The following is a 27,992-nucleotide window of genomic DNA, read 5'->3' as shown; positions in this document are numbered from 1 at the left end:
TGGGATTGTGGGAGCAGCTTTCTTCCTTCTGTACTCCTGATAAAACAGGATATTTGAATGTGACATGAAGCAAGAAGAGATCATTTAAAGGGGTAGAAGAATAGGATATCAGTTGACAAAAGAAACTTAGCATTGAGAAAAAAACACCATAACCATTCTTTATTTGTGTGTCTCGCAAGTCCCAAAGCTAATGGAAGTCCAATACTAAATTCTTTTGAGCACCGTTTTAAAGGTGCCCTGCCACACGTATTTAGTCACTTTGTGGTAATGTCTGAAGTTCTACCATGGACTCTGTAACATTTTTTGTGGTAATAATGCCTTGGTTACCTTGTTTCAAGCCATTCTAGCGTGGTATAGAAAGCCTACAGGAAGACTCAGCTTGATTTCTGCCAGTTCTCATTAATATTGAACAAGCTAAGCTGTTTGAATCTGATTGGCTAACAGCTAGCCAATGAAAGCCTGGCTGTCAGAATCCTTTACCCAGCGCAACTGGGCGAGCTAATGAATAGTAATGAGCTCAGGCAACATGATGTCAGACTGACCAGCTTTTGTGATTGGCCTGATTTCTCTGCTTATTTCTTTTCTTCCCCAAGGCAGCATTTTACCTAGAACTCGAAAAACACTAAGACCAGCCCTGCGTGTGTTAATGTAAAGCCGAGCGGTGCAGGACAAGAGAACAGTACTAACTACTTTATCTGGGATAAAAAAGGCAATAAGGATAAAGAAATATCTCAGTGGGTGTAAACAGAACCAGTGACTCACTCCATGCCAAACTATAATACTTCTTCCTCATCTACCAAGAGAAAAGCAATTCTCCCAACAGCCCTCCTTCAGATGAGCTGTAGCGAGGATTACATGGGAAGGTGTGCTGGGTATTGAAACTTGGTTTTCATCAGATTTCAAACTGGTGCTCTCTGGAACCACGAACACAATAAATATCATCCTTCAACAAAATGCTTCACTGATTATTTAGTCTAAGTCAAAATAAGTTCAACCAATTTGTGTGCATGTATAAATGAAGACGCCCAATGTGTGTTTAACCCACGGTGTTACCCATGATCCTCCTGGGCTGAGGATCCTCGTGCGAGTGGCGGAGTAATTGAAAGGGAAAGTGTCAACCCCGGGAAGCTTTTTGGGCCACGCCCAGCTGAACCCGGCCTCAGATAAGAAGACTGGGCTTTGCATGGAAGCCCTCCAACTCCTCTCCTGAGCCCTGACTCACCCTGCTGCCCCCTCGCCTCCCCCCACACACACACACACACACACACACACACACACACACACACACACACACACACACACACACTCCCCAAGGCGCAACCAGCCAAAAACCACTGGGATAATTAAGATGTAGGAAGTCTCAGCCATCCCTCCCGTTTTTTTCATCCTCTCATCTTTATCAGCTAAATTGAAATCGTCCTTGAACTTGTGAAGACCCTGGCTAATTAGCGGGGTGTATAACCTCTCTATCGCCCTCATTATTCCCGTCTTGCCATCGCTGCACTTTCAACCTCTCTTTTTTTGGGGGGGGGAATCTTATATTTTTCCTCCTTATAATTTTCTCCAGGAGTGAAAACAATCCCAGCAGCTGAAGGCTGATTGTCAGGAGGTTGGGAAGATGTACGGCACGCAGGTTGGACAAGCTTGGTTGTTGTTTAGTCTTGTAAATAATGGAAATATTTTTCCTCTCGCCCTAAACAGACAGCCAGGTAGAAGAAGAAAAAGAAGAGGAGTCAGAGAGGTTCAGCGGGGCATGTTTATCTTCTGAGAGCACGATAAGAGGGTTCTCTATCGCAGACTGCGCAAAACTGTTTCCTCATACCCACATTAACATAACACACAATGCAAATATAGCCTACTGCAAGGTACACACAAGTGTATGAATATAAAACGTCTATCAACACTGGATGTTAAAATCCTCCTTAAAACTATATTCAGACAAAGAAAAAGTTGGTTAAGCTAAACTGTACAAATTTGTCTGAGGTGTGCGTCACGAACCCTCTCGGATAAGTTTAATATTTGTTCAACTTTGGCTTAAGTCCATGAAAATCAAACAAGACACAGCACTACTGTTCTCCAACACACCACACTTTATTCCCCAAAAGTACTCCACAGCGCTGTGAAGATAGCTCTGGCAATGCGAGACTACAAAGCCTTCTCCGAGCTGAATATTTCATGACTGTAGTGTTATAGCCTTCATGTTATGAAGTCTCGATTTGGGTGGTCATTTATATTTAAAAGTGTTGTAAATCTAGTTACTCAAGTCAACTGTATCACACCACATTCAGCATTAATCAAAAATGTAATTTCCCACAAAATAGTAGCTAGTGAAAACGCTGCGTGGCTAACTTTGGACACCACTCGCCACAGTGGCTGGTGAGCAAAAAGTGTAATGTCAAGCCCTGAATGTATGTATTAAAATGCATACAAAAACACATTTGAAGTTATATATTACCAAGATATTGGTATAAACAAATCCAAGACACATGCCACCATGTCACACAACTGCTGAATTAGGGTACTGGCACCTTTTTTGGTCCAATTCAGGCACTGATCTGGACCTCAATCCACTGGCCCCCCTGTATGCTCGGAGTAGTCTCGCATTGCAAGACCCTCCTCCACAGCGCTACGAAAAAGGGTCTGGCTAGTCGACACAGCATTCTGGGATGGGAGAAAAACGTGCTCTGGTTTATTGGCATTTCTTTAAACCAATCACAATCGTCTTGCGCCGGACGGAGCCACGGTGCCTCTGCTAAATAGTCTCAGGAAGGAACTTATTTTGGTGGAACATGTGTACGTTCAAAAGTAGTTTTAGTCGTGTAACAGAAAACTCAGATTGGACAGATAGTCTAGCTAGCTGTCTGGATTTACCCTGCAGAGATCTGAGGAGCAGTTAACCAGAGTCCTCACAAATCCACCGGAGTTTAAAATGCCAACACAAAGAAAGCGGAAGGTGAAATGAGGGACATTGGAATTTCCGTTTGGCACCTGAACAATCCCGCAAATTAAACATTGTCGATATAGACTAGAGTGAACTGCTATTATGACTGATATCATCCCTATCATCATCACATAAAAAACTAAACAAAAATAGACTGTAAAAAGAATCCATCCTGGTGATAGTTTCTTCTCATTTTTCTCTAATTGTGTTTCTGATCGGGACGTTCTGGGGTCAAGCAGTCAAAGCGTCTCAGCCTCCTCTGACTGTTCGTGCCAATTAATTCGCTTCTGATCGGACTTCCTCGAGTCCTCTGATTCTCCACGCTCCCTTTCGCTCTTTAATCTCAATGCCTTTTGTTTTATTCAGCCCATTTAGTGTTTCCACTTAGACAAAGAGGTTGCAATCCGAGTTGCCTGAAGATCAGAGAAGCTGTTGTTACCCAGAATGAAAGTGTTTTCTTCAATGCAGTTGCCTCTAAAGCCTGCGTCTAAATCTTGGGGTCTACTCTCGTACGAGACCGAGGCCCTGTAGCATGAAATCAATTTCAGTCTATTCATGACATATGATATGAAAGAGAGAGTGGATGCCGAAACAGATGAAAGGGAGAATGAAAGACTGATTAGCAAATATAGAGAGAAAATGGTTTGAAAAGTTGATTGTGTGCTGCTGGTGTGAGGGACAATAGAAAGGGAGTTACTTAAGGGTCTATTCATCATTGTTGTTTCTGAGGAAGCTGAAGGTAGCTGCGGGGATGGAGTCTGCTCTGCTGATGGAAAATATTTCCTGCTCAACTTTCACGTCCGATGCACATTACATTTCTAACAAGATTTGCCCCAAGGCCTTCCAGACCACACAAACAAACCCACTGTGGTTGCATTTAGCAACTTCTTAATGAAAAATGAAACAGACAGGGACACAAATGACCCACACATTACACTGTGTGCTTGTTGTTATCAATAACCCTTTCTTACTTCTTGTCTCAGCCTCATTGTCATTTACATATAATTTGAATAATGTCTCTTTACAATATCCAATGTTGAAAACACTAGGATAACAAATCTGACCACTATACCTTTCAAATTGCCTGTTCATACTTACACTTCATTCTAATGTTGACTGCATTTGTGAAAAATCCCAGACTGATCTCAATAAGTGGCGTATGTATGACACGGCAATTCGTACGCCATTTTGGCGTGTTATCAAGACGCATAATCGCTTTTTAGCGTGTTTATCAATGCCGTTTGGTCTCCATTGACTTACATTATTATATATGCCGTAGTGAGTAGTACGAAAGGCCGAAAATCTGCGTAGGGAGGTTGGTCGGGGGGGGGGGATGGGTCAAACAACACAGGACTTTTTTTTTATTAGTAGCTGATTACTTTACCTCAAAGAAAATTATTTATATTCATTAATATTAAGGGAAGATCACAGTGTCCCTTTCTCTTCCTATACTTTTGGGTAATGTAAAGTAATGTAGTAGCTGGCAGATTTCACACCTATAATGATCAGATTAGGGGATAATCAGTGTTGGGGAAGTTCCTTTTAAAAAGTAGTATTTGCTCGTTGCTCGTTACTTCTTAAAAAAGTAATCCGTTACTTTACTTAGTTACCCCCTATGGAAAGTAACTTTTTACGTTACTCGTTACTTTTACGTTACTTTTAAAAGCAGGCGTCTCTGGCAGAGACTGACGTTAATTATACAAAAACTATCTTTGACCATAAAGCCAATCTGTGGTCTATCAGTGAAGGGTCTGAGCTCCACTGCAGGCTGGATTCTCTCCTCACAGAGGGACGGCTGATTCATTATGAACGAGTCCACGAGTTGATCGGCAGGTCATCGCCGTTACACGGTGTCAGTGTATGTAGCATCTGTATCGACTTGTACCGGTCGCGCAGCCACGATGATTGTGCATTATCGTAGACACATGCAGCCTCTTTTCTGGAAATCCTTGCGTGTCCGTGCAACCGACACAAGTCCACAGCGGTCCGCTGCGTGTATGTATGAGCCACCGCATCCATCTGTGAGGTTGTCAGCTTTGTGTCTGCCTGGCATGCTCTGTTTGGAGGACGGACGATTTAACCGCCAGTCCTCAGCGATGTGTCGCGTAGCTCTCCGCTCTGAGCGCCATGATTGCTCTGCTACCACCAGCCTCTGTCACGTCCCGTGTGGAGCTTGTGAGCGCGCAGCTGAGAAGGCAGCGCCGCTGTCAAATCGGTCCCTGGGAAAAGTAACGTTGCGCGGAATTGAAAAAGGAACTACGTTTCGTTACCGAAATTTTCAGTAGTAGCGCGTTACACTACTTTTTACCCGAAAAAAAGTAGTTACGTTACTGGGGATAATCCAACCAGTACCACTCTCTTTCGCTGTCTCTCTCTCTTACAATTAGGGTGCAGAAGCTGCAGACACCACACGCTTTAGGAGGAGAGGCATCAAAAGAAAGACAAAGCCGAAGACTTTTTGTTTTCTTTGAAAGATCTAATTTCAGATTATTATGTTTGATGGAGGTTTCTTTAGAACTCATAGACAGAGAGAGAATGAGAGAGAGAGGGAGGGATAGAAAGAAGACGATGAAGGTAGAGTCGGTGGGGTGTGATGGCTGTGTTGGCTGTGTGATGGTGTGTGATGGTGTGTGTGTGTGTGTGTGTGTGTGTGTGTGTGTGCGTGTGTGTGTTCACTGGTGGTATTTCCAGGCTTAATGCTGGTCTCTATGTGAAGTAACAGGTCTGCATATTAACTCAGTGGAAATATCAGGCTCGGCACAACACCTTTCTGCTTCTTCTATCAGCCACACAACGAAAACTTAATAACTTTGTGTGTGCGTGTGCGTGTGCGTGTGTGTGTGGGCTCTTTGACAGCGATAACCTTTCTGGAATAGGAGTGTTAATTGCACTGGTCTGGGATCAGTGTGGAAGATGGTGTAATTGGTATCTATTCTGAGATGCATTTTTTACAGGACTGTGTGTGTCTGTCTGTGTGTGTGTGTGTGTGTGTGTGTGTCTTCGTGTGTGTGTGTGTGTGTGCGTGTGTGCGAATTCTGTGCAAAAAGATGAAAACATCCTAGGAATATCCACTGTGGCAGCGTTGACAATAGACAGCGACATCAGCGTCTGTTCATGGCCTCTGTTCACCTCTCCTCTTGGCCTCCAGCGCTGTCAGCTGGGAGAATTTGGGGAATGTCCTATTCAATTTTAGTTTCAAAGAATGTTTCCTCTTTTTTATATTATCCACCTGCTGCCCCAGGGGATTATGGCTGAATGTGGCCAAGAAACAGAGATATACTGTCTGTATCTACATCCATTCACTGAACAGTTTTAGCACCAGTGTTAATAGGTGAACCCACTTCTTCAACATCAACGGCTGCATGAGCAATTACCCTGGCTCTCAACCATTGTGAACTGGGACAGGCTCCAGCCCACCTGCAAAGGATTAGCGGGTATAGAAAATAGCTGGATTGATGTTGTAACTAACATCTCTGGTGCATACCTTCTTTTCTTAACCCTCTGAGGACAACTGGTGCATGGGCCCCATCAAAACGATGTTTTTTTTCTAATATCTCTATTAATCTTTCAGCGTTAATACAGTGCAGAAATGTGTTTTGGATATTGCCAGAATCTGCAGAATTTTCGCAAGATCACCGGTCACTCACACAGCAAATTGGGAGACGAGGAAGATAGCTTGTGACACTCGTCATCTGCCTCTCTGTGTATAATTGGTGGACCTGTGTGTTCGTCGTCTGTTTTGTAAACCTAAGACATTAGTAAACTCGTTTCAAGCACCAAAACAATGTGTCCACATGAGGAAAGATATATATTTTTTACAAGAGATTTCAAGAATTTCAAAAAGCGAACTTCAACTTTTCAGCTTCGGGCCAAATTATCTCTTACACACCTTCTCATTCAATGTGTTCCTTTATTTTCATGACTATTTACATTGTAGATTCTCACTGAAGGCATCAAAACTATGAATGAACACATATGGAATTATGTACTTAACAAAAAAGTGTGAAATAACTGAAAACATGTCTTATATTCTAGTTTCTTCAAAGTAGCCACCCTTTACTCTGCTGCTTTGCACACTCTTGGCATTCTCTCAATGAGCTTCATGAGGTAGTCACCTGGAATGGTTTTCACTTCACAGGTGTGCTTTGTCAGGGTTAATTAGTGGGATTATTTCCCTTATTAATAAAAAAAGCAAAGGGTGGCTACTTTGAAGAATCTAAAATATAAGACATGTTTTCAGTTATTTCACACTTTTTTGTTAAGTACATAATTCCATATGTGTTCATTCATAGTTTTGATGCCTTCAGTGAGAATCTACAATGTAAATAGTCATGAAAATAAATAAAAAAACGCATTGAATGAAAAGGTATGTCCAAACTTTTGGCCTATACTGTACATATCAGGTTATATGCAAATACCCTAAAAAGGAGAAGTTAAGAAGATATGTAAAGAGAAAACGCTCTTAGACTTCAGAGGGTTAATATAGCATCACCCCCAATCTACAGTATGTTTAAACAAACCTACATAATAAATGGCAAATCTATGTTCAACCTACGCATACTGTAGGTGGTGCAACAGCCCACAGGACTCTACAAGCTTCCAATAAGCTACAAGAGAGGAAGATGACTCCACACTTGCAGAATAGAGCTGTCTGTCAAACCCTGTTTGGGCTGATAGTGATCTGTCTGCCCCAAATCTCTCATTCAAACATCTGGGCAGTTTGTCCTCTGAGGATTGGAGCGCTGGTCAGGAAAGCCAAACCTGGATCATGCTGGCTATAGCTTCCTTTGAAAAGTGAAGCCACTGCAGAAGTGCCTTAAACCTGTAATCTATCTAATTCTCCTCTCCACTGGTTGCAAAAATAACTCTGTTTCCATAGAAATATGAGAAAATGCCCATATTATGAAAAAAAATAACTTTTTCTGGGATTTGGGGTGTTATTTTGTGTTTCTGGTGCTTCCACACACATACAAACTTGGAACAAAAAACATCCATGCTGTTTTGAGTGAGATACGGTTTCTGAATGTGTGCTAACCATGCTAACACTGTGTACATTAAAATAGACCTGAACTTGTTTTTGGGTGTCCATGTTTTCATCCTAAACTTTGACCCATCTTACTGTGTGTTTTCACTTCATCAAAGTTAACAGGAACATTTTGGTCGTCTAGAAATGTCTTGTTCAGTGTTCTGCCAACCAAGCTAGCAAGCTAGCTAGCTAGCACTAGCGTTAGCTGGCAACTTAAGGGAATGTTTACAATGCCAAAGTAAAGTCAATGAGAAGATGACGTAGCATTAGGAGCGACCACGGTTGCGAGTAGTATGAAAGCCCGAAAATCCGCGTAGGGAGGCTGGTTTGGGGTTTACATCAAACCCCTCCAGCGTTCCAGCGCCTGAAGCACATCTCTGCCATACCCTGGTGTGTTTATTAAGTGAGATAGTTCCCGACAGCAGCAGCTGTGCTGTGTGGGCCATGCCTATGTCTCTCGGGAGCTTGTACGGTCATCGGGAAGAGCAGCAGAAGTTCAAGGACTAGCTGAAGGTGTGTTAAGGAAGTGTTTAATCAGACCTGGAGCAGAAAGGCAACCAAAAAAAAAAATAATCTGAAAATGTTTTTCAGAACTAATTTCAACATTTTGTCATCACTTGAGTCAGAAATTAAAATTCTTTTTTTTTAATTTTAACAGTTAAAACCTAAAATTGTTGTGTGGCCGGGTTGGCTCAGTTGGTGGAGCGGGCGCACATGTGTAGGGGTCTGTTCCTCGGTCTAGGTGGTCCAGGGTTCGAGTCCGACCTGTGAGGATTTTCCTGCATGACTTCCCCCCCTCTCTCTCTCCTTTTATATCTAACGGTCCTATCCATTAAAGGCGGACAGGTGTTGAGAATTAGCTTCGGCTAAAATCACTATGATACATACATCAGGTGACTGTTGAAGCTTATCTATGTTTTTTTGTATCTGTCCCTATCTAAATAAACCTTAAAAAAAAAAATGCCCCAATAAATAATCTTTAAAAAAAACTTATTAAAAAAAAATCTAAAATTTTAAACATTTAAAATTTATTAATTTAATTTAACAATTAAAATTGTTATTGTTTATTATTATACTATTATTATATTATAAGTTTAAACTGATTTATTAACCATTGTTGTAGTCGAGTCACCAACTGTCGGGTCCGAGTCAAGTCTCGAGTCTCAAAAAAGAGTCGAGTCACCATTGCCTGAGTTTGAGTCCAGGACTTAAGTACTTCATCACTGCCTATTACACACTAAAGTAGTCAGAAACTTCACCCAACTTCCGAGTCCAATTTCATGAATGCTGGAGTTCAAGTCAACTCCCGAGTCCAGAGAATACCTATCACTGCAAATTTGAAAAAAAAAATTGTAAGCCTATTTTCAAGCAAAATGAGGTAAAATAAAATATAAAGTTATGTCAAAGACACTGTTCTATACGTATGGCAGTACCTCAGTGTCTCTTTGGTTTCTTTGCTTTTGTTATTAACTATTTGTATGAGTTTTCTCTTTCACCCCCAAAACTTTAAATTGCATCCTCTCCTCTCCACTTTATAAAATCTGAAATTACAGTTCTCTTTTGCTGTGTAATGATAAGAAAAAACAATCCTAGCCAGTGTTCTTTTCAACCATGCTGGATAAAGTCAAAGCAGAGCGAAAACTCAGACAAAACATCTGCCCCCCCTCATTTATCATGTAAACTGACAAGATAATTATTACTACACAACACACATGTGCAGCGCGTACAGACCTAAACACACAGGGAGACAGACAACAGGCATACAGTGGCAAAGTCCCTCCCCTTCCAGTAGACCACCACGGGACCTTATTTTGGAAAAATGATGTACTGCGGTGAATGGGAAGAGACAGATAAATGTTTTGATCCCGTTCGAATCGAGCCATAAATTAAATGTATGATGTTCATGAATTTAAAAGATAATTCTGCAAGCCAAGAAAAGTCACAGCTTGTGTGGTTTAAGTATAAGACTGTGAAAATGCATAACTAGAAAGCCTATACACACAGTGACGTCTTGCTGAAGCTACGATGTATGGTTTTCGGTACCGGGGATGTAAAGTTACTTAAAAAAATCCATATCGGTCGATCCCTACTAAGTGCACCTTGCCCAACAGGTTTATGTACAGCTTTATCATTACTAGTTAAGCAGTTGTACATTTTTATTTCCCAACTTGTACATATTTTAAATTATTTGTTCTATATTCTATCCTATTATTATCTCGTGTATATTGTATCCTATTATTTTATGTATATTCTGTATGTGTGTTGTGTGTTAAGTTCTTTTAGTTCTTGGCTGATAAAAAAACGCTGGATAAAACACATCAGGTCAGATAACGTTACATGTGTTGTGGAACCAAGCTAAGCTAGCTAGCTACAGCGAGCAAGCCGAGCAGCAAGCAGACGACGTATATTGTGTGGGACGAGATATGTAGTTCACACAAAACTCCGACAAACCTACGACAAACTGAGACTTTCTTCAGCTGCAAAATTATCTTTGAAATTGACGACCATCATATGTGTAATTCATTGCTCAATTCAAACGGGATCCAAACATTATTTGTCTCTACCCGTACTTGACATACATATTTTTCCCGAAATAAGGTCCGATGGGGTCCACCAGAAGGGGAGGAACTTCGCGGGTTACACACAGTAACCCACAATGTAAACCCAGTGATGATATGCTTTAAGAAAGGCAAAATAATCCAGACACATGGATCAAATTTAAAATTGAAGTTTAGAGCTGCTTCTGAGTGTATTTTAAGAGCAATACTAATAGAGTGTGAGACAGAGGAGGAGAAAGTAACACGGAGTGAGAGAAATAGTTAGAAACAGACTGTGGGCTTTTGACACTTCAGCTCATCACTTGCTCATCCACATCATGGCTTCCACAGCCCACGTTAATCATCACACACACACACACACACACACACACACACACACACACACTGTACTGTCAGCTGTATCGATTGAGGGGTGGCCGGTGGATGAACCTGTCATGGCCAACATAGATCGGACTGGAGGATAATGAAGTCTTCCTGCACTATCTGACAAGCTCAGAGAGAAATGTGTGTGTGTGTGTGTGTGTGTGTGTGTGTGTGTGTGTGTGTGTGTGTGTGTGTGTGTGTGTGTGTGAGAGAGAGTACGAGAGTGAAAAACAGAGAAAGATGCTCCTGGGACAGCCCATGGGCGTCCTAACCGTTGCCTGAATAAATTGGACGGAAAGAAGCCCCTTGAGTCGAAGACGTGATCTGTCATGATGCCACTTAACGAGACTCGCCTGAAGGAAGAGGTCAGGGTGCTAATAAAGACCTAACCCACACACACGCACACACACACATACACACACATACACACACCACTGATTGAACTGTAAGTGCAAACTGACAATCTTCCGCTATTTTCTAGGAAACATTTTAATCCCGCTGTGACATTGCTAAAAAATCTGCTTCTCTCTCTCTCTCTCCCTCTCAATTTCAATTTTCAATTTCATTTTCATGTTGCTTTATTGGCATGAAAAAAAATGCATCTGTGTTGCCAAAGCATAAGAACAAACATACATATAAACAACAAGGAGTAAATAATTACTTCTGATATAATAATACAAGTAAACAGGATAATTATGATATAAATGCAGATACTAAACAAATTCTGTGCATGTCCCTCAAAGGGTACGTTGAAACAATAATATATATTTAAAAAAAAGAATACAAATAAACAAAAGAATAGAAAAATAAAAATGAATTTTGCAGGAACGTCTGTCTGTCTGTGTGTCTGTCTGTGTGTGTGTGTGTGTGGGTGTTAAGCGCATATCTCTCAAACCGTTAGTCCAATGGATTTCAAACTTGACAGGTGTCTTGCTACGGCCACGAGTAAGAGCGGTGCCAAGTTTGACGTTGTTTGGATAAGAAACACAAAAGATATCGTCGGTAAAAGAAGCACACGTTGGCTTTTGCTGCTCTAGCCGCTGGACCCTCATCCCCTCCCACACTGAGTGAGCAGTGAGTAGGACCAGAGACAGATTCTTTCTCTGTCTCTCTCTCTCTCTCTCTCTCTCTCTCTCTCTCTCTCTCTCTCTCTCTCTGCGCATGCACACACACACGGTCTGGTTCTGGGGGTTGATGAACACAGATATGTGCTGATTAGCTCTCATAACGGGCCAGGTGGGTAGCACACTGCCATGAGTCCATGACGCCAATGTCTGATTACTCCACGTTGTCATTGTGATATTACATTCTGATTGTGTCAGGTAAATGCAGTAGTACAATGTCTTCCTCTGATGTAGAAGTAGCCTACACTGTAAGTCAGCAGCAGTGTTGGTCATCTTACTTTAAAAAAAGTAATTAGTTACAGTTACAAATTACTTCTCCCAAAAAGTAATTGAGTTAGTAACTCAGTTACCACATTGTAAAAGTAATTAGTTACTCAGCAAAGTAACTGTGACGTTATTTTTTATGTTCTATAACGCTATTATGTTCTATAACATCTTTAACGTCAAAGATGTTTATATTAACTGATTGAAGAGTATAAACACTATATACAGCATCACCTGTTGCTGACCCGAAAAATCGAGCGTTGCTTGTTTTAACAGAGTCGCTGGAGCTCACGCTAGCTGCATTTGGGCTCGGGGGGTTGGGTTAGCAGCAGCAACAAGTGTCGTGTTAGCATGTGTCGATGTGAGCGGCTTCATAAGATTGTAGTTGCTTGATGCAGACGTGGATAAAGTCTTTTTTTTCCTGGGCATAGCGTGCATGTTACATAAACATTCCTGCCTTTAATTTCAATGAGCGAGAAGTAGTGCCGGTTACTTCCAGTTCGAGAACGCTACCTTTGAATGTCCCTGGCTCGTCGCCATTGTCGCTGTCTTGTGTTTGGTGGTAGTCAGAGCGTGCAGTGAGAAAGCCTGACACCTCGCGCTTCATTCAACCAAGTAACGCGCCACTTTACATTCTCAGTAATGATAACGGTGTTGCAACGATGGGAAAAGTAATGAATTACATTACTCCGTTACTGAAAAAATAACGCCGTTAGTAACGTCGTTATACTTAAACGCCGTTACTCCCAACACTGGTCAGTAGTAGGGTATACAGGGGAGGTGAATATGAAGTGGTTTGGGGTCCTTCTGTAAGTAATTTTGGGGTACAATTTGGTTTTGAAGAATTCTACAAGCAGCAATACCACAGGCCAAGCAATCGGCCCGTTCCAAACAGGCACATTTTCAACGGGCACCACACTAGTATATACAATTCTCTATTTATTTTGCCTTGTATTGTGGCTCTCTCTCCTCTCTCTCTCTCTCTCTCTCTCTCTCTCTCTCTCTCTCTGTCTCTCTCTGTCTCTGTCTCTCTCTCTGTCTCTCTCTCTCTCTCTCTCTCTCTCTGTCTCTGTCTCTTTCTCTCTCTCTCTGTCTCTGTCTCTGTCTCTGTCTCTCTCTCTCTCTCTCTCTCTCTGTCTCTCTCTCTCTCTCTCTCTCTCTCTCTCTCTCTCTCTCTCTCTCTCTCTCCCGGGAGAAGAACGGGACAGTTAGGTTTAGTAAAAGAAGAAAGCGACGGTTGGGTTTAGGAAACGTGACATGCATAGATGTCCCACATCACTTTTTTTATGGACACCCTGCAGCCAATTAGAATCGAGTATTCACCCAGACCATGGTTTAAATAAATGCAACCAACCCAGAAATCTTTTTTTCTCCTATCCCAGAATGTATCTGTGGTGTGGCCAGAGGCTGAACTGGAAAATCAACAGCACTGCTGTTTACGAGAAGCATGATGAGCAGACTCTATTTCCTGAGGGAGCTGAGATCCTTCAACATGTGCAGCAGACTGTTGTAGATGTTGTACCGGTCTGTCGTGGTGTTGGAGATGTTGTACCCGTCTGTCGTGGTGTTTGAGATGTTGTACCGGTCTGTCGTGGTGTTTGAGATGTTGTACCGGTATGTCGTGGTGTTGGAGATGTTGTACCGGTCTGTCGTGGTGTTGGAGATGTTGTACCCGTCTGTCGTGGTGTTGGAGATGTTGTACCAGTCTGTCGTGGTGTTTGAGATGTTGTACCGGTCTGTCGTGGTGTTGGAGATGGTTTGTCGTGGTGTTGGAGATGGTCTGTCGTGGTGTTGGAGATGTTGTACTGGTCTGTCGTGGTGTTGGAGATGTTGTACCGGTCTGTCGTGGTGTTGGAGATGGTCTGTCGTGGTGTTGGAGATGTTGTACCGGTCTGTCGTGGTGTTGGAGATGGTCTGTCGTGGTGTTGGAGATGGTCTGTCGTGGTGTTGGAGATGTTGTACTGGTCTGTCGTGGCGTTGGAGATGGTCTGTCGTGGTGTTGGAGATGTAGTACCGGTCTGTCGTGGTGTTGGAGATGTTGTACCGGTCTGTCGTGGTGTTGGAGATGTTGTACCGGTCTGTCGTGGTGTTGGAGATGTTGTACCGGTCTGTCGTGGTGTTGGAGATGGTCTGTCGTGGTGTTGGAGATGTTGTACCGGTCTGTCGTGGTGTTGGAGATGTTGTACCGGTCTGTCGTGGTGTTGGAAATGTTGTACCAGTCTGTCGTGGTGTTGGAGATGGTCTGTCGTGGTGTTGGAGATGTTGTACCGGTCTGTCGTGGTGTTGGAGATGTTGTACCGGTCTGTCGTGGTGTTGGAGATGGTCTGTCGTGGTGTTGGAGATGTTGTACCGGTCTGTCGTGGTGTTGGAGATGGTCTGTCGTGGTGTTGGAGATGGTCTGTCGTGGTGTTGGAGATGGTCTGTCGTGGTGTTGGAGATGTTGTACCGGTCTGTCGTGGCCAGCGCTCTGTTCTCCTCCGCCATCTGCTGGGGCAGCAGCATCGGAGCCAGGCACACAAACAGACTGAACAAACTGATCAGGAAGGCTGGCTCCGTTATTGGCTGCAAACAGGACACTTTTGAAGCTGTGGTGGAGAGGAGGTCACTGAACAAACTGTTATCTATCATGGATAACCCCGACCACCCTCTCCGCCGGGTCGATATTTGCGATTTTACGTGTATCGGCATCGGCCAATATGCGGCGGCGATAGTTTTTTCCCGGCATTATTTACAGACAGGCGTCCACAGGCAGCTCTGTGTTGCTGGAGACGCTGCACCCATCCATATGATGCACACTGCACACATAATCTGGGTGATATGAATGTAAGATGATTGCAGAAGTGACACTGATCTGTGTTTTTGGTTATTATTTTTAAAGAAATGGCAGAGCAGATTCTGAAAACAAATCCAGTGTGGCAGGGTGTTACATTTTTATGATGTAAATTGAGGGAGCAAAAGCAGCATCGGCTCCAAATATCGGCTCAAGAAAATCGGCAGCCGTTATCGGTCATCGGCTAAGGCTGATGAAAAAAAACGGCCAATCCATATCGGTCGATCCCTACTAAGTGCACCTTGCCCAACAGGTTTATCTACAGCTTTATCATTACTAGTTAAGCAGTTGTACATTTTTATTTCCCAACTTGTATATATTTTAAATTATTTGTTCTATATTATATCCTATTATTATCTCATGTATATTGTATCCTATTATTTTATGTATATTCTGTATGTGTGCTGTGTGTCTGATATTTTGCTACTGCAACACTGGAATTTCCCATTTTTTGGGATCAATACAAAATCTATCTGTCTATTAGGGCTGGTACGGTTCACAAAACCCACGGTTCGGTTCGTATCACAGTTATAGGGTCACGGTTTTTGGTTCTGTACAGTTCTTGTTATTGTTTCAGCAGATTCAGCAACTGCACGGCCTATTTCTCGCTTAAAATGTTTTCAGAAACACGTTTCGGTGAACTATTTTCGTAAAATACGAGATCGTATTCTGAATGAGCTGCCATTAAAGTCTGTTTTGAAATTCGGGAGCAGCAAGACCCACGTGACGCTGTCGTCCAATCGGCTGCCACGTGTTGCGTTTGTCACGCTCATCCCGCTCGTCATTTCCAGTAAGTGTTTTAACGTAGGTGTCGAAAGTGGGCGCTACGCCAGTAAGTGGTTAGTGACCATTAACAGTGGACTGACGAACCGTGCGGCACACACACGCGAGACAAGCGAACCGAGCGGTTCGGAAGTTTTTTCATGAACTGTACCACCCCTACTATCTATCTATCTATCTATCTATCTATCTATCTATCTATCTATCTATCTATCTATCTATCTATCTATCTACTCCACAGGGCTGTGGAGATAGGGCTGGCAATGAGAGACTAGCTTCTGGTTTTCACCAGCACGCGCATGCCCATTCTACATGAATGGTCATTTGATATGCGTTTTAGGCTTATTAGTGTGGACGGAGATTAGTTTTGTTCAAAAACTTTGTTCAGAAATGAAAACGTAGTAGTGTGGATGAAGCCTAAATGCAAAGGGATCATCTGGCAAGAAGTACACCTTCAAAATAAACAGTTGTTTGAGCTGCAGAGAGGAAATGTCTGTCCCTGAACCCTGTCTCTCTGTCTGAAAATGACTTCACACTCAGGAAACCACATGCTGACAATTTGAATCCATCTTCCTCCAGCGTAGACTTGACACTTATTCCTCTTGTATTCCCTGTGGGCAACCTCTCTATCTATTTCTCCTTCTTCCTCCCTCTCACCCTTGCTGCTCACTCACTCCCAGTGATGTGTGTCCCCTCCAGAACAACATTTCAAAGTAAAAATAAAATTTTTGAACCTGCGGGGGGAAACAGCAGAGCCAGGTTGAATGTATTTGTTATGTAACAATAGATTTTGCAGAATCCAAACTTCTCAGCCGGTTTTGGGATCAGACGTAGTGTGACCGTAAATACACAAGTCACTCAGGACCAAACTGTAACAGCTTTTCATGACATTATCGTGAGGCGACAGAAATCTTTTGCTTCTACTGCAGCTGCATTTTCTCGACCTAAGACCATCAAAGAGAGGAGGGCAGCTGAAAAACTGATGCTGCTAGCATGGCACATTCATAACACTGTAAACTGTCAGGATGGCAAAAAATGACCTTATATGTGTACTGTGTGTGTGTGAATGTGTGTGTAAGTGAAAGTGTGAGAGAGTTAGAAACTGTCAAAACATCCATTTATCAAAGAGCCCATGAGGTCTCAGCAATGTTTTTTCTCTCTCGTTCTCACAAACATACATACACACAAATATACTGGGTGAGGCACAACTTGAATATCAGTAAATAAGTTTTATATACAGGCAGGGGTGGCCTAAAGGTTAAAGAAGTGAGCTTGTGACCGAGGGGTCTTCGGTTCAATCCCCAGACCGACAGGATACAATCTTGGGGGGGGAAAGTGAAAGAGCAGCGCTTGTCCCTCCCTCATTAGTACCACTGAGGTGCCCTTGAGCAAGACCCTTAACCTCCAACTGCTCCAATGGAGCTGCTCAGTGTGAATGTGATCAGGGTGTTCCTGCAAAAGAGAGGCTGCCTCTCAGTGAACATTCCCTGAATAAATAAAGGTTAATTTGTTTAACCAGATACAGCACCGAAATCGCCATCGCCAAACTCACCAGACTCCATTTACATAATTAATACTTTAGCGTGTATAGAGCCAGCATATCTCCACATGTAAATGGGTGAATTAAAGGCTTATTTCAACCAAACCAGAGTGGTGATTGTTAGAACAGTAGAAAGATGAACCAAGGTGGCTTTTTCTACTTTTATTTTGTTTCTGTAAACTTTGAATGAAGTGTGTTTTACAGTGATACAATTACTGTTTATTTAAATGGAGTCTGGTGGGTTTGTCGAGCGGGGCTGTTTCACACCTGTAGTTACATTACATTACATGTCATTTAGCTGACGCTTTTATCCAAAGCGACTTACAATTGCTATATATGTCAGAGGTTGCTTGCCTCTGGAGCAACTAGGGGTTAAGTGTCTTGCTCAGGGACATAGTGGTTGATGTATCGCAGTGGGAGCCCAACCCAGGTCTCCCACACCAAAGGGCATGTGTCATATCCACTGCGCCATCACCACCCACAGTTTGTTTGCTTTGGTCCGAATCAGTTGGTGAGTTAGTAAACTTGGAGCGATGTGCCCTCGGTTCGGTTCGGTTTGGTTTGGTTTGGTTTCACGCCTGGAAAAATCCAAGCGTACCAAAATGCGTCATTACATTATATTTCTTGCATCTCCATGGTTAAACCAGCTCATTTCATTAAAATTATCGGACATTGTTTCGCGAGAGACGCTACTACTACTACTACTACTACTACTACTACTGCTACTATTACTAGAGCCACCGTCAATGCGTGCGGAGCTTAGTGCCGCCCAAGACGATTGTGATTGGTTTAAAGAAATGCAAACAACCCAGAGCATTTTTTTACTTACTCCACAGCGCTGTGGAGATAGGTCTGGCAATGCAAGACTAGCTTCCTGTTTTAAATGGCACGTGCATGCCCATTCTACGTGTTAGTATAGACGCAGATTAACCTGTCCCATTGTATTCAATTGTTGGTATTATAAAAAACGTGTGGACTATCACGAAAAAAAATTAGATAAACGTGTTTGTGTACACTTTATCACATATATTAAATTACGTGACCATTTCACAAACTGCTGTGAGACTGGGTTAAGACTCAGCATAAAAAAAACTGTCTGATGAGCACAAAACACCATACAGCTTGTTTCACCTTCCTCAGATCCTTGCCATTCAGCGCCAGATGCACACCTTATGTAACCGGACCATAACGCCACAAAGCTGAGCTCCAGCTCTAAAGCCATTCAATCAAACATTTCAATCAAAGCAGCTCAGAGTGAAAATATGTCTCTTGTCAAGTTAGGAGTGAATATTTCTGGCATATTGAACCAATTAAATAAGACACCCCGGGCTGAGTTTATGTAATCTAGATGTTACGTCAAGGGCCTGTCAGGACGGAGGAGATTGACTTCTCATGCTGATTTTTACACAGAAGGAGTTATTTCGCTCAAAACTCTAATCCGATTCGTCCAGGTCTTTTCTCAGGACTTGAAAGACAATCCATCTGCTCCTCCTGGCCGCCGTTCAATCACACCGCCTTCTATTGTGTGGGCGGGCAGTGGGTTAAATGCCTCTACCACTTCGCTGACAGCCGGGGGGGGGGAGGGGGGAGTCTGGTACGTTGTGGCATCTCGCTGCTATAAAGATCGCGGCTGGAGTCCTAATTCATCACCCCAGGCATCATCGTGTGGCATTACAATATGCTAATGTAGCTACGCCGTGCCCTCTCCGTCACCTTGTTCCCTCTCTTTCATCTTTCTCCCTCTTCCTCCGACCTCCCTCTCCTCTTCTTCCCCTTGGAGCCTAGAGTAAATTGGGTTGGTGCAACAAGGCAGGCCTGCTCGGTTCTTTTGGGGAATGGTTGTAAAGATCCACAAAGAATACGTTTACGGCATTTCCTCTCTAACTGGGACGTTTTGGGACCGATTGGTGGAGATTGCTGTGGACAAACGGCGATACACTGGTAAGAGCCAATGACATTTAACCATGTATCAGCTAATTTAAATACATCACATTACTGTATTGTTAAAGCGTAACTCTCGCCAAAATGCAACCTAGGGTCTTTTTGTGAATGTACCAGAGTCAAACTTTCGTTTAAAAGCATAATTAGGACGGAAACGCCACTTTTAAGATTGCCCGTATTTTCGTTTTTCGGTCAAATGGCCTTTTGAATGGGAGAGCTAGGGGCATTACTATGATCACATCAAAATCAACATTTTTAAACCACTAAGAAGGCTCGACACAACATGAGACTCTGCTCCAAGTATCCCCAGGGGCTCTACACATGAACTCAGCATTGAGAACATTGGTTGTGTTCACAGAGTTTACTAAAAAGAAAGGTTTTGAACGACTCACTGTGAACGGACTCCGTAGGAGGAAATGTCATTCTCATATGAGGCTCCTTTTTCAACTACAAGGTCAATGTTGTTTTTCACTAACGACAAAACAACAAATTATCCGTGCATTTATATGGGACTAAGTTTTAGGAGCTTTCCATCTTAACTCTCCTCCCTGTTATGTTGCATTCGGAGATCGGCTCGAGCAAAGTTTCATGTTGTGTCGAGCCTTCTTAGTAGGGCTGGGCAATATATCGATATTATATCGATATCATGATATGAGACTAGATATCATCTCAGATTTTGGATATCGTAGTATCGTGATAGGACATAAGTGGTGTCTTTTCCTGGTTTTAAAGGCTGCATTACAGTAAAGTGATGTCATTTTCTGAACTTACCAGACTGTTCTAGCTGTTCTGTTCATTATATCCACATTACTGATCATTATTCATCTAAAATCTAAGTGTTAAGATATTTTGTTAAAGCACGAATTGTCAACCCTAGAATATCGCCGCAATATCGAGGTATTTGGTCAAGAATATCGTGATATCTGCTTTTCTTCATATCGCCCAGCCCTACTTCTTAGTGTTTTAAAAATAGTGATTTTGATGCGATCATAGTGTGATAGAGTTACGCTTTAACTTCATGTAATATTGTATGGGGCGTTTTCTTTTGCGGGGTGCAAATATTCTACAAAAAACAAGTTCCTTCCCGAGACTATTTAGCAGAGCCACCATCGTTGCGTCCGGAGCTTAGCGCCGCCCAAGACGATTGTGATTGGTTTAAAGCAATGCAAACAACCCAGGGTGTTTTTTTTCTCCATCATAGAACGTATGTCTGGAGGAGCCACACATTCCTCCACAGCGCTGTGGAGATAGGTCTACCAATGCGAGACTAATTCGAGGTAGATTGGACATCTGAAGTCTTCATCATTTTGGCAAAAGAGTTTTCAAATCTGTTCAAATATGTATTTGTCCTGTGCTGTTATGTGAATTTATTGCTGTCAGACAGTGGATATGTTGTTCTTACCCCATGTGACGGATACGTTAGCCATCCCCAGTCTCCTGTGATCGTCGTCGTGTCCAGTAGGTTCACTGCAGGCAGAGAAACAAAAAAAGAACAGAGGAGGTATGTGAATGAACTTTAAATTTAAAGTAAATAGGTTTTGCCATCCTCCCCACGTCCATCCTGTCCTTCGTCACCATCCTCTGTGTGCACTGGCACCCGAGTCACGCACATGCACACATACACCTGCCTGACAGGTGTGACTGATGAGGCGTGACGGTCGTCACGGCAACTCTGAGTCGGCGGTCACAGCGTGAGGTGTCACCTTGACCTGGTTCACCCTCGGAGCCCTTGGAGCCTGGACCTCAGTGGTCCAGGCTCAGAATAGAACAGGAAACAAAACGCTAACTGTTAAATGTGTGTAATGCAGCGTAAAACGGTACAGTATCTGAGCGCTGACTGGCAGGAAGCCACCAGGACCAGGGGCCCAGAACCAGGGGCCCAGGACCAGGGGCCCAAGGGCTCAGCGGGCCCCTAGGCCAGAACCTCTGTGTGAAGTCACTGTTATTAACGTTGCATTTCTTGTCGTTTAGTCAAAGGGCTTAACCATAACTATAACTATAACGATGTGAGCTGAACTATAAGGCCGGCTGCGTGGCGTGAGCGTGTCAGCTGTGTGGCGTGTCCGTTTTTATTTGGGCTCCCATGGTAACAGGTTAGAGCGTGCACACTGCCTGCATGACACGCACATGTCAGACACGGCTCGAGCCGCACCGAAAACACGTGCATGTTAGAAATAGGACCGACGCCTATTTTTCACGTGAAAGTGTTGGAAGCGTTTCCAGACAACATAGAATACGAAAAGATGTTTATATGTCATTTTGACACAAATACATTTAATAAATGACATTTTGATGTTTGAAAGTCTCGAGGTTTTGACATAAATGCAGATATATAAATGTAATTTAAAAAAAATAATAATTATATTTATTGATTTTCAACTATTGCACCTGTCAATAAAGAACGAAATATTCTGGAGCCTATTTTGCCATCAATACTGCCGACGTTGTCTTTGCTGTAATCAGATCAGTATATATTTATGTTTATGGGAAACATCCATGTGTACAGACAAGGCTAGCAGCAGCAGCAGCGCCGCGTCAGACACCTTTCTGGTGTGCAAAGACGTAGAAAACGCCACGCAGCCGCAACGCAACAGAAACGCCACGCTCATGCCACGCAGGCAGCGTGCAGCCGGCCTAAGGTTCTGTAAACGGTGACATCAAGCTCTCACCGCACCCTCCAGCTAATGATAATAATACACTAATACAGCGGATGTTGCCATGTTTAAAAATACACAGAGCTACCTATAGGATTGTAGCCCCCTGACCACCTGTGTGGAAGAAATAGCTCTCCGCAGTCAGTGCGATGGATTTTAATTGGCTTTCAGTGTTTCTATCGTTCATCAAAACGCTCTGAAGGTGACCCCAACTATATAGCTTGCCAGTGTCGATTTTTAGTTAACTATATTATATATATATATATATATATATATAGAAAACTAGGTAACACTTTACTTGAAGTTTTCTACATAAAGAGGGTCATGACACTGTCATGACACATGAACCCTAAGCCTAACTCTAACCATAACCATAACTTTTCATGACAAAACCAAATGACACTTACTAAAAAAGCATTATGTCATAAACATTTATGACTTGTTTACAATGTTTTATGACACATTCATGACAGTGTCATGTCCCTCTTATGTAGATACCTTCAAGTATAAGTGTAACTGAAAACTATAGTTCTAGTTCTTGGTGTGGACGGCCCTTTGGACATTCATGTCAAAGTCAGAGCCACAAAAGTCCTACTGAAAAACTGAAGGAATAGCCTAAACATTCAGTTTGAAGATAGAAACTATCATGTTTGTCTCTTCGGTTTATCCATAGGACTTTAGAGGGGCTGAGTAGGGTTTTTGTTACAGTAATATTAGAGGTGGCTTAAACTTATCTCTAATTTTAATTTATTTACTGCAGAGTATTTTGGTAATGTGCTGCTGGCTGCATGTCAGCGTAGCTGCTCTGCCCTGTCTCAAAATCTGCCTGTGGAGGCGGGGGACCAGAAATTACTGGTTTCATTAAGGAAGTGTGGTGACTATGAAGGATGGACATAACAGCATCAGTTCCACGTCGGAAAGGGCTGTCTGACAGCAACCTCAAACAGTGAAAAAGATCTAAATAAAGCGTACACTTAAACTGCTAAAACTTTTTAGGTGGCTAAAATAAGTTTTGCTGCCTCCCGTGCTGCCCCTGCCCCCAGCGGTACATTGAATGAATGAATGAATGAATGAATGAAGAAATTTATTTCAGACATATCAAAAATAAGCCAAACCAGACATCACACGAAAAAAAATACAACACAGACATGTCTGAAAAGGAGTAGGAAGAAGTATACACTTATTTAATCCTACCCCTTTTCCATAACTCAGTAAATTATTATTATTATTTCATCACATTGCTTAGCTTCTGTGTCGGTACTCCAGCCTGCCTTTCCAAAACAGGGGGGCGTGCCGACCGCTATCCATGGCTAAAATATCCAAAACTATTCATTTAATGAACCACTAATCCTACCCACTGGCTGTGTGTGTGTGTGTGTGTGTGTGTGTGTGTGTGTGTGTGTGTGTGTGTGTGTGTGTGTGTGTGTGTGTGTGTGTGTGTGTGTGTGTGTGTGTGTGTGTGTGTGTGTGTGTCCTCTAACACCCTCAGCAGTATGATCTCTGCCCCTGGGCTACTTGTCAAGCAGCCAAGTGATGTTCCTCAAATTAGAACTGGTTTAACAAAACACTTCCCACTTCTGAGCCCTTAGTCTCTCATCCTTCATCTTTCTGTCTGACTCTCTGTCGTTCTTTTCCTGTCTCTCCAGAATCTTAAAAGCTGCAATATGCAACATGTTTGCCTTGAAGCAGGAAATGAACTGCAACTGGGCCTGCCCTCCTCCCCCTCAGCTGGCCAAGTTCAAGTCAGTATACTTTTTCCTCATAGTGATGACTTTTACACACTCAGAGACGATCTACCATCCCTCTGTGGTTACTTACTCTAGAACATGTTGCAAACTGAAAGTTCAAGAATTATGTGACATTAAATGTTCAGTTTTGTGGATGTTTTTTAGTCCACTGGCCAAAAGGAAATTCTGACATTTATGCTTCCTTTTAATAATAACTATCATGATGGAAAAGAGAAAGAAAATAAAGACTTCAGAAATGCATAATATCAAACTTGATCAGAACAAGAACCACCCACACAGTTTGATTGACAAGTGACTTCTGGCATCTGCAGAAAAGATCACAGTAATGAGTAGGTCTCCTAAAAGTGTTTGCACATCCACACAGGTGTGTTCACTGTTTTCTGGAGCGTGTGATTGACTGACATCTGACTTTCCAGTTAACTTTTATTGCAAGCTGATAGGACGGGACAAAGAACACCTGTATGGTTCTTTTGCAGCTGCATTAATATGTTTTGGCCACTTTAGGAAGTACAGAGCGTGCTCTTTCTCACCTGATGAAGTCTCTCCCTTTAGTTCTGTTTCATTCGCCATCAACTCCTGAGATAAATATGTGATTATTTAGTCGCTAATCGTATCTGCTGCTCTAGTTAGCTAGCTGCTAACTTTATCTGTCAGCTGTGTGGTGCAGAGAAGTGCACAGCAACCCCCGCAAAATGACTCGTCTTACAATCAAGACTTTGATCCATTCGGTCCGATGTTTGGAAAGTCTAGAAGAGCCGCACGATTAAATCATTATATTCAAGGTAAGGTGACCAGATTTCTGAGACAAAATCTGGGGACATTTTCAGCTCAAAAGCGTAAATACCTCCAAAACAGGTAATGTTTTTATCTTTGTAAAACTTAAAACGGGGACACTGCCCCAAGGGCCACTAGACCTAGCTGCACTGGGGCACAAGCCCCCCCAGGGGGGTCGATGGGTATGCTCCCCTGTAAGAAAATTTGGTCTATTTTAGACCAAGGTTAGACTTGATTATTCTTATCTATGGATGGAAATATTTGTGCTGTAGCCTGAACTATTTGGCACTTCAGAATTTTAACCATGCACAAACAGGTGGAATAGTTTTTTCTTCATATTTTTACATTAATGTCACTTGGAAGCATTCCAATAGAAATATATTCATATTTGTAAGTGGGATATATATAAGTAAGTGGGATTGTTTGGAATCACCATTATGGTGGGATACACTGGCTAAGCAATTTACAAAAATGTCTGTGCTGACATAAATAGTTTGAGAATACATAATAATTTTGGCCCAAAGTTGGAGACCATGTAGAACTGCTTGTTGTACCGAAACCGGTGACGTCTGGTCACCCTAATTCAAGGTAGCGGAGCGCTAAACCAGAAGTAGCCGGCTCGGCCGGCAGAGGTCTCTAGTGTGCCTGTTCTATGGGCCACCCATTCAGAAGTAATGCTGATCTTTTGTGTAATATTCGCGTAATTTCGTAGGATATTATACGAATTGGTGTGCATACATTTTCGTACGATATCGTACGAACCCTGTTCATGAGAATGCATTGTCTAGGGTTAGTCACTAACAGTTTAGAAAACACTAAACAGTGCTCGGTTGCTGCTGCTTTGGAGAAAAGTTTTGTGTTTAGCTCTGAAATGTCAATTTGTCACTTCCTGTGGGTCAAGAAGTGTCCTAACCCACAATTCACAGAGGCAAATAGGATGAAGGTAAGTGGTGATGGGGACAGAGCACTCCTGTCTGCCACAGCTCCACTTCATGATTTAGGCTAACAAGATTAATAAGAAGTATTTTTCCATCAAAATCTTGCCAAGTGGAGCCTTGAAATTTATCTGTGCAGAGACTGTTGCTTCCCCCACACACAAACAAACATACACACACACACACACACACACACACACTCACGTGTTGCAATTAGTCGGTGTGTCACTTGTCCTAATTTGGGTACTGGGCCGCTGAGGAGGGCAGTGGGTCAGAACACACAGACAGATGGCAGTGCCACCGTCCTCCCATCTCTCTCTATCCATCCCATCCATCCCTCCCCCCATCCACAATTCTTCTCTCTGCCTCTCCCTCCCTCAGGGCGCCGACTTCCCGTCGTCTCGTATTGATGATGCGATGGCCCCTCGTGCTCTAGCCAAGGTCACAAATGGATGCCGCCAATTACGCTCGTCTGAGTGCTCTTCATCGGCCCCCAAAAGTGACATAATGAAAGCAGCGTGCTGGCGCAAGTGGATTTAATAATTCTTCCACGCACCGAGGGAATTTTGCTCTGCTTTGCTGTTATTATAAAAGCATTAAAAAAAAAAAATCCAAAAACACGTGAGGCGGTGTATTATCACCGCAGCAGGCTGTGTGAAGATTCATGAGCCATTCCCAGTGGTATTAATTTAATTTCCACTCAAATGAGAAATCCCTCTGTCTTTGAAGGTGCACAGGAGTCATTTATCTAATTTGCTCTTGCTGTCTGAATTATGACTTGTACACAAGCAATAGGCACCGACGTTTTAACGCACGGGCTTACCTGACGATGTGAAGGAGCCCATGAGACTCGGGGGGGTGGGGGGGAGAAATAAATAAATAAAATTAACAGGGAGAAGAAAAAAAATCATGCTTGATTTTGTGTGGCACTCCCGACTGTTGCTCACTATGTGACTTGCATTTGGTGCGGCAACAGTCATAAAATGAAACTGCAGTCATGAGTGATTGTTGATGCATTATTGTATGCGGCTAATATGAGGCTTGTGCTGGTTGGACGGGGCCTTGAAAACCTCACAGCCCCCGGGGCCGCATGGTACTTTACGGTGGCCTTGGATAGGGTTTAGTGGCATGTTTGGTGCTTTGCTTTAATGTGACAGAAACTGTGCGAATAAAACAGAAAATAGGCAATAATTATTTTTACACTTTTTCTAATCTTGCATGCAGGAAAACAGAAGTGAAGCCCAAATCTCTCTCTCACTGCATCACACCTCCACCTTTATGGCAGAATGTTCTCATCAATCATTCGTACATATAGCTACGGAAAGTAAAGCACTGTATGTCTTCCATGGATTTATTACTATATGCACCACGTTGGACGTTAAAGGTCCAGTGTGTGGGAGTTTCTCCCATCTAGCGTTGAGATCATATATCAACAATCAACTCTCTCTCACCACAAAGCTCAAAGTAGGTATTACAGCTACGGTAGCCTTCACGCTTCAAAAAGCCGGTCTCTTGCTCTTTTCAATCTTCATTTTCTTTTTCTGGGCGAAGAAGAAGACTCCTGTTCCTGAAATTTGGGATTTTGAATACGTGTGGTCCTCCATGTTTCCTTCTTCAAACTAGCCACCGGGGCCCAACCGTACTTTTCCTAAACGCAAACCGTTGTTGTCCCGCCCACCCACGACCTTTTCCTTAACTTAAGGGGCCGTGTTCATTTCACGGTATTCTGTGAGATCAGGTTGCGATGAGAACTTGCTCTAGTCGAAACACTGACGCCGCCTTCACACTGGCAGTTGAAATCAGCTCCGATACGGCTTCGAAACGACCGGAAGTCGTTCACTTCCTGTGGAGATTCGCAGACCGCATGGCGATTGGGTCTGAACCGGGTCCGAACGAATGCGGTGCGAAAAAAATCGCGTCAGTTGGTCATCCGGATGCGTTCAAAAAATGTAACTCGCGAAAGGCTACGGACGGTTCCTATCCAACGGAAGTTAGCGTTGCTATGGTACTGATAAACAAACCTGCTAATGCTAATTGGTTAGCTAGCAACACACACCAAACTATTGACATTATACCGCTATATCACATTTAACTATTGACAATATACCTCTATATATCACATTTAACTATTGACAATATACCTCTATATATCACATTTAACTATTGACAATATACCTCTATATATCACATTTAACTATTGACAATATACCTCTATATATCACATTTAACTATTGACATTATACCTCTATATATCACATTTAACTATTGACATTATACCTCTATATATCACATTTAACTATTGACATTATACCTCTATATATCACATTTAACTATTGACATTATACCTCTATATATCACATTTAACTATTGACATTATACCTCTATATATCACATTTAACTATTGACATTATACCTCTATATATCACATTTAACTATTGACATTATACCTCTATATATCACATTTAACTATTGACATTATACCTCTATATATCACATTTAACTATTGACATTATA

At 42.6% G+C, this 27,992-nt stretch overlaps 1 protein-coding gene across 1 annotated transcript in view; it reads right to left on the bottom strand.

Annotated features, from left to right (window-relative positions):
• Positions 1-27,992, bottom strand: part of epha8 (eph receptor A8) — a 136,013-nt gene that overhangs the window by 77,545 nt on the left and 30,476 nt on the right. Inside the window, 1 exon segment of the mRNA XM_039798535.1 lies at positions 20,770-20,834. Within this exon segment, the coding sequence (XP_039654469.1) occupies positions 20,770-20,834 (65 nt within the window).

The sequence above is a fragment of the Perca fluviatilis genome, chromosome 4 (genome assembly GCF_010015445.1).
Source record: "Perca fluviatilis chromosome 4, GENO_Pfluv_1.0, whole genome shotgun sequence".
In the NCBI taxonomy this organism is placed as follows: Eukaryota; Metazoa; Chordata; class Actinopteri; order Perciformes; family Percidae; genus Perca; species Perca fluviatilis.
The sequence above is the reverse complement of the archived record's forward strand: the minus strand, read 5'-3'. Positions and strand labels throughout refer to the sequence as shown.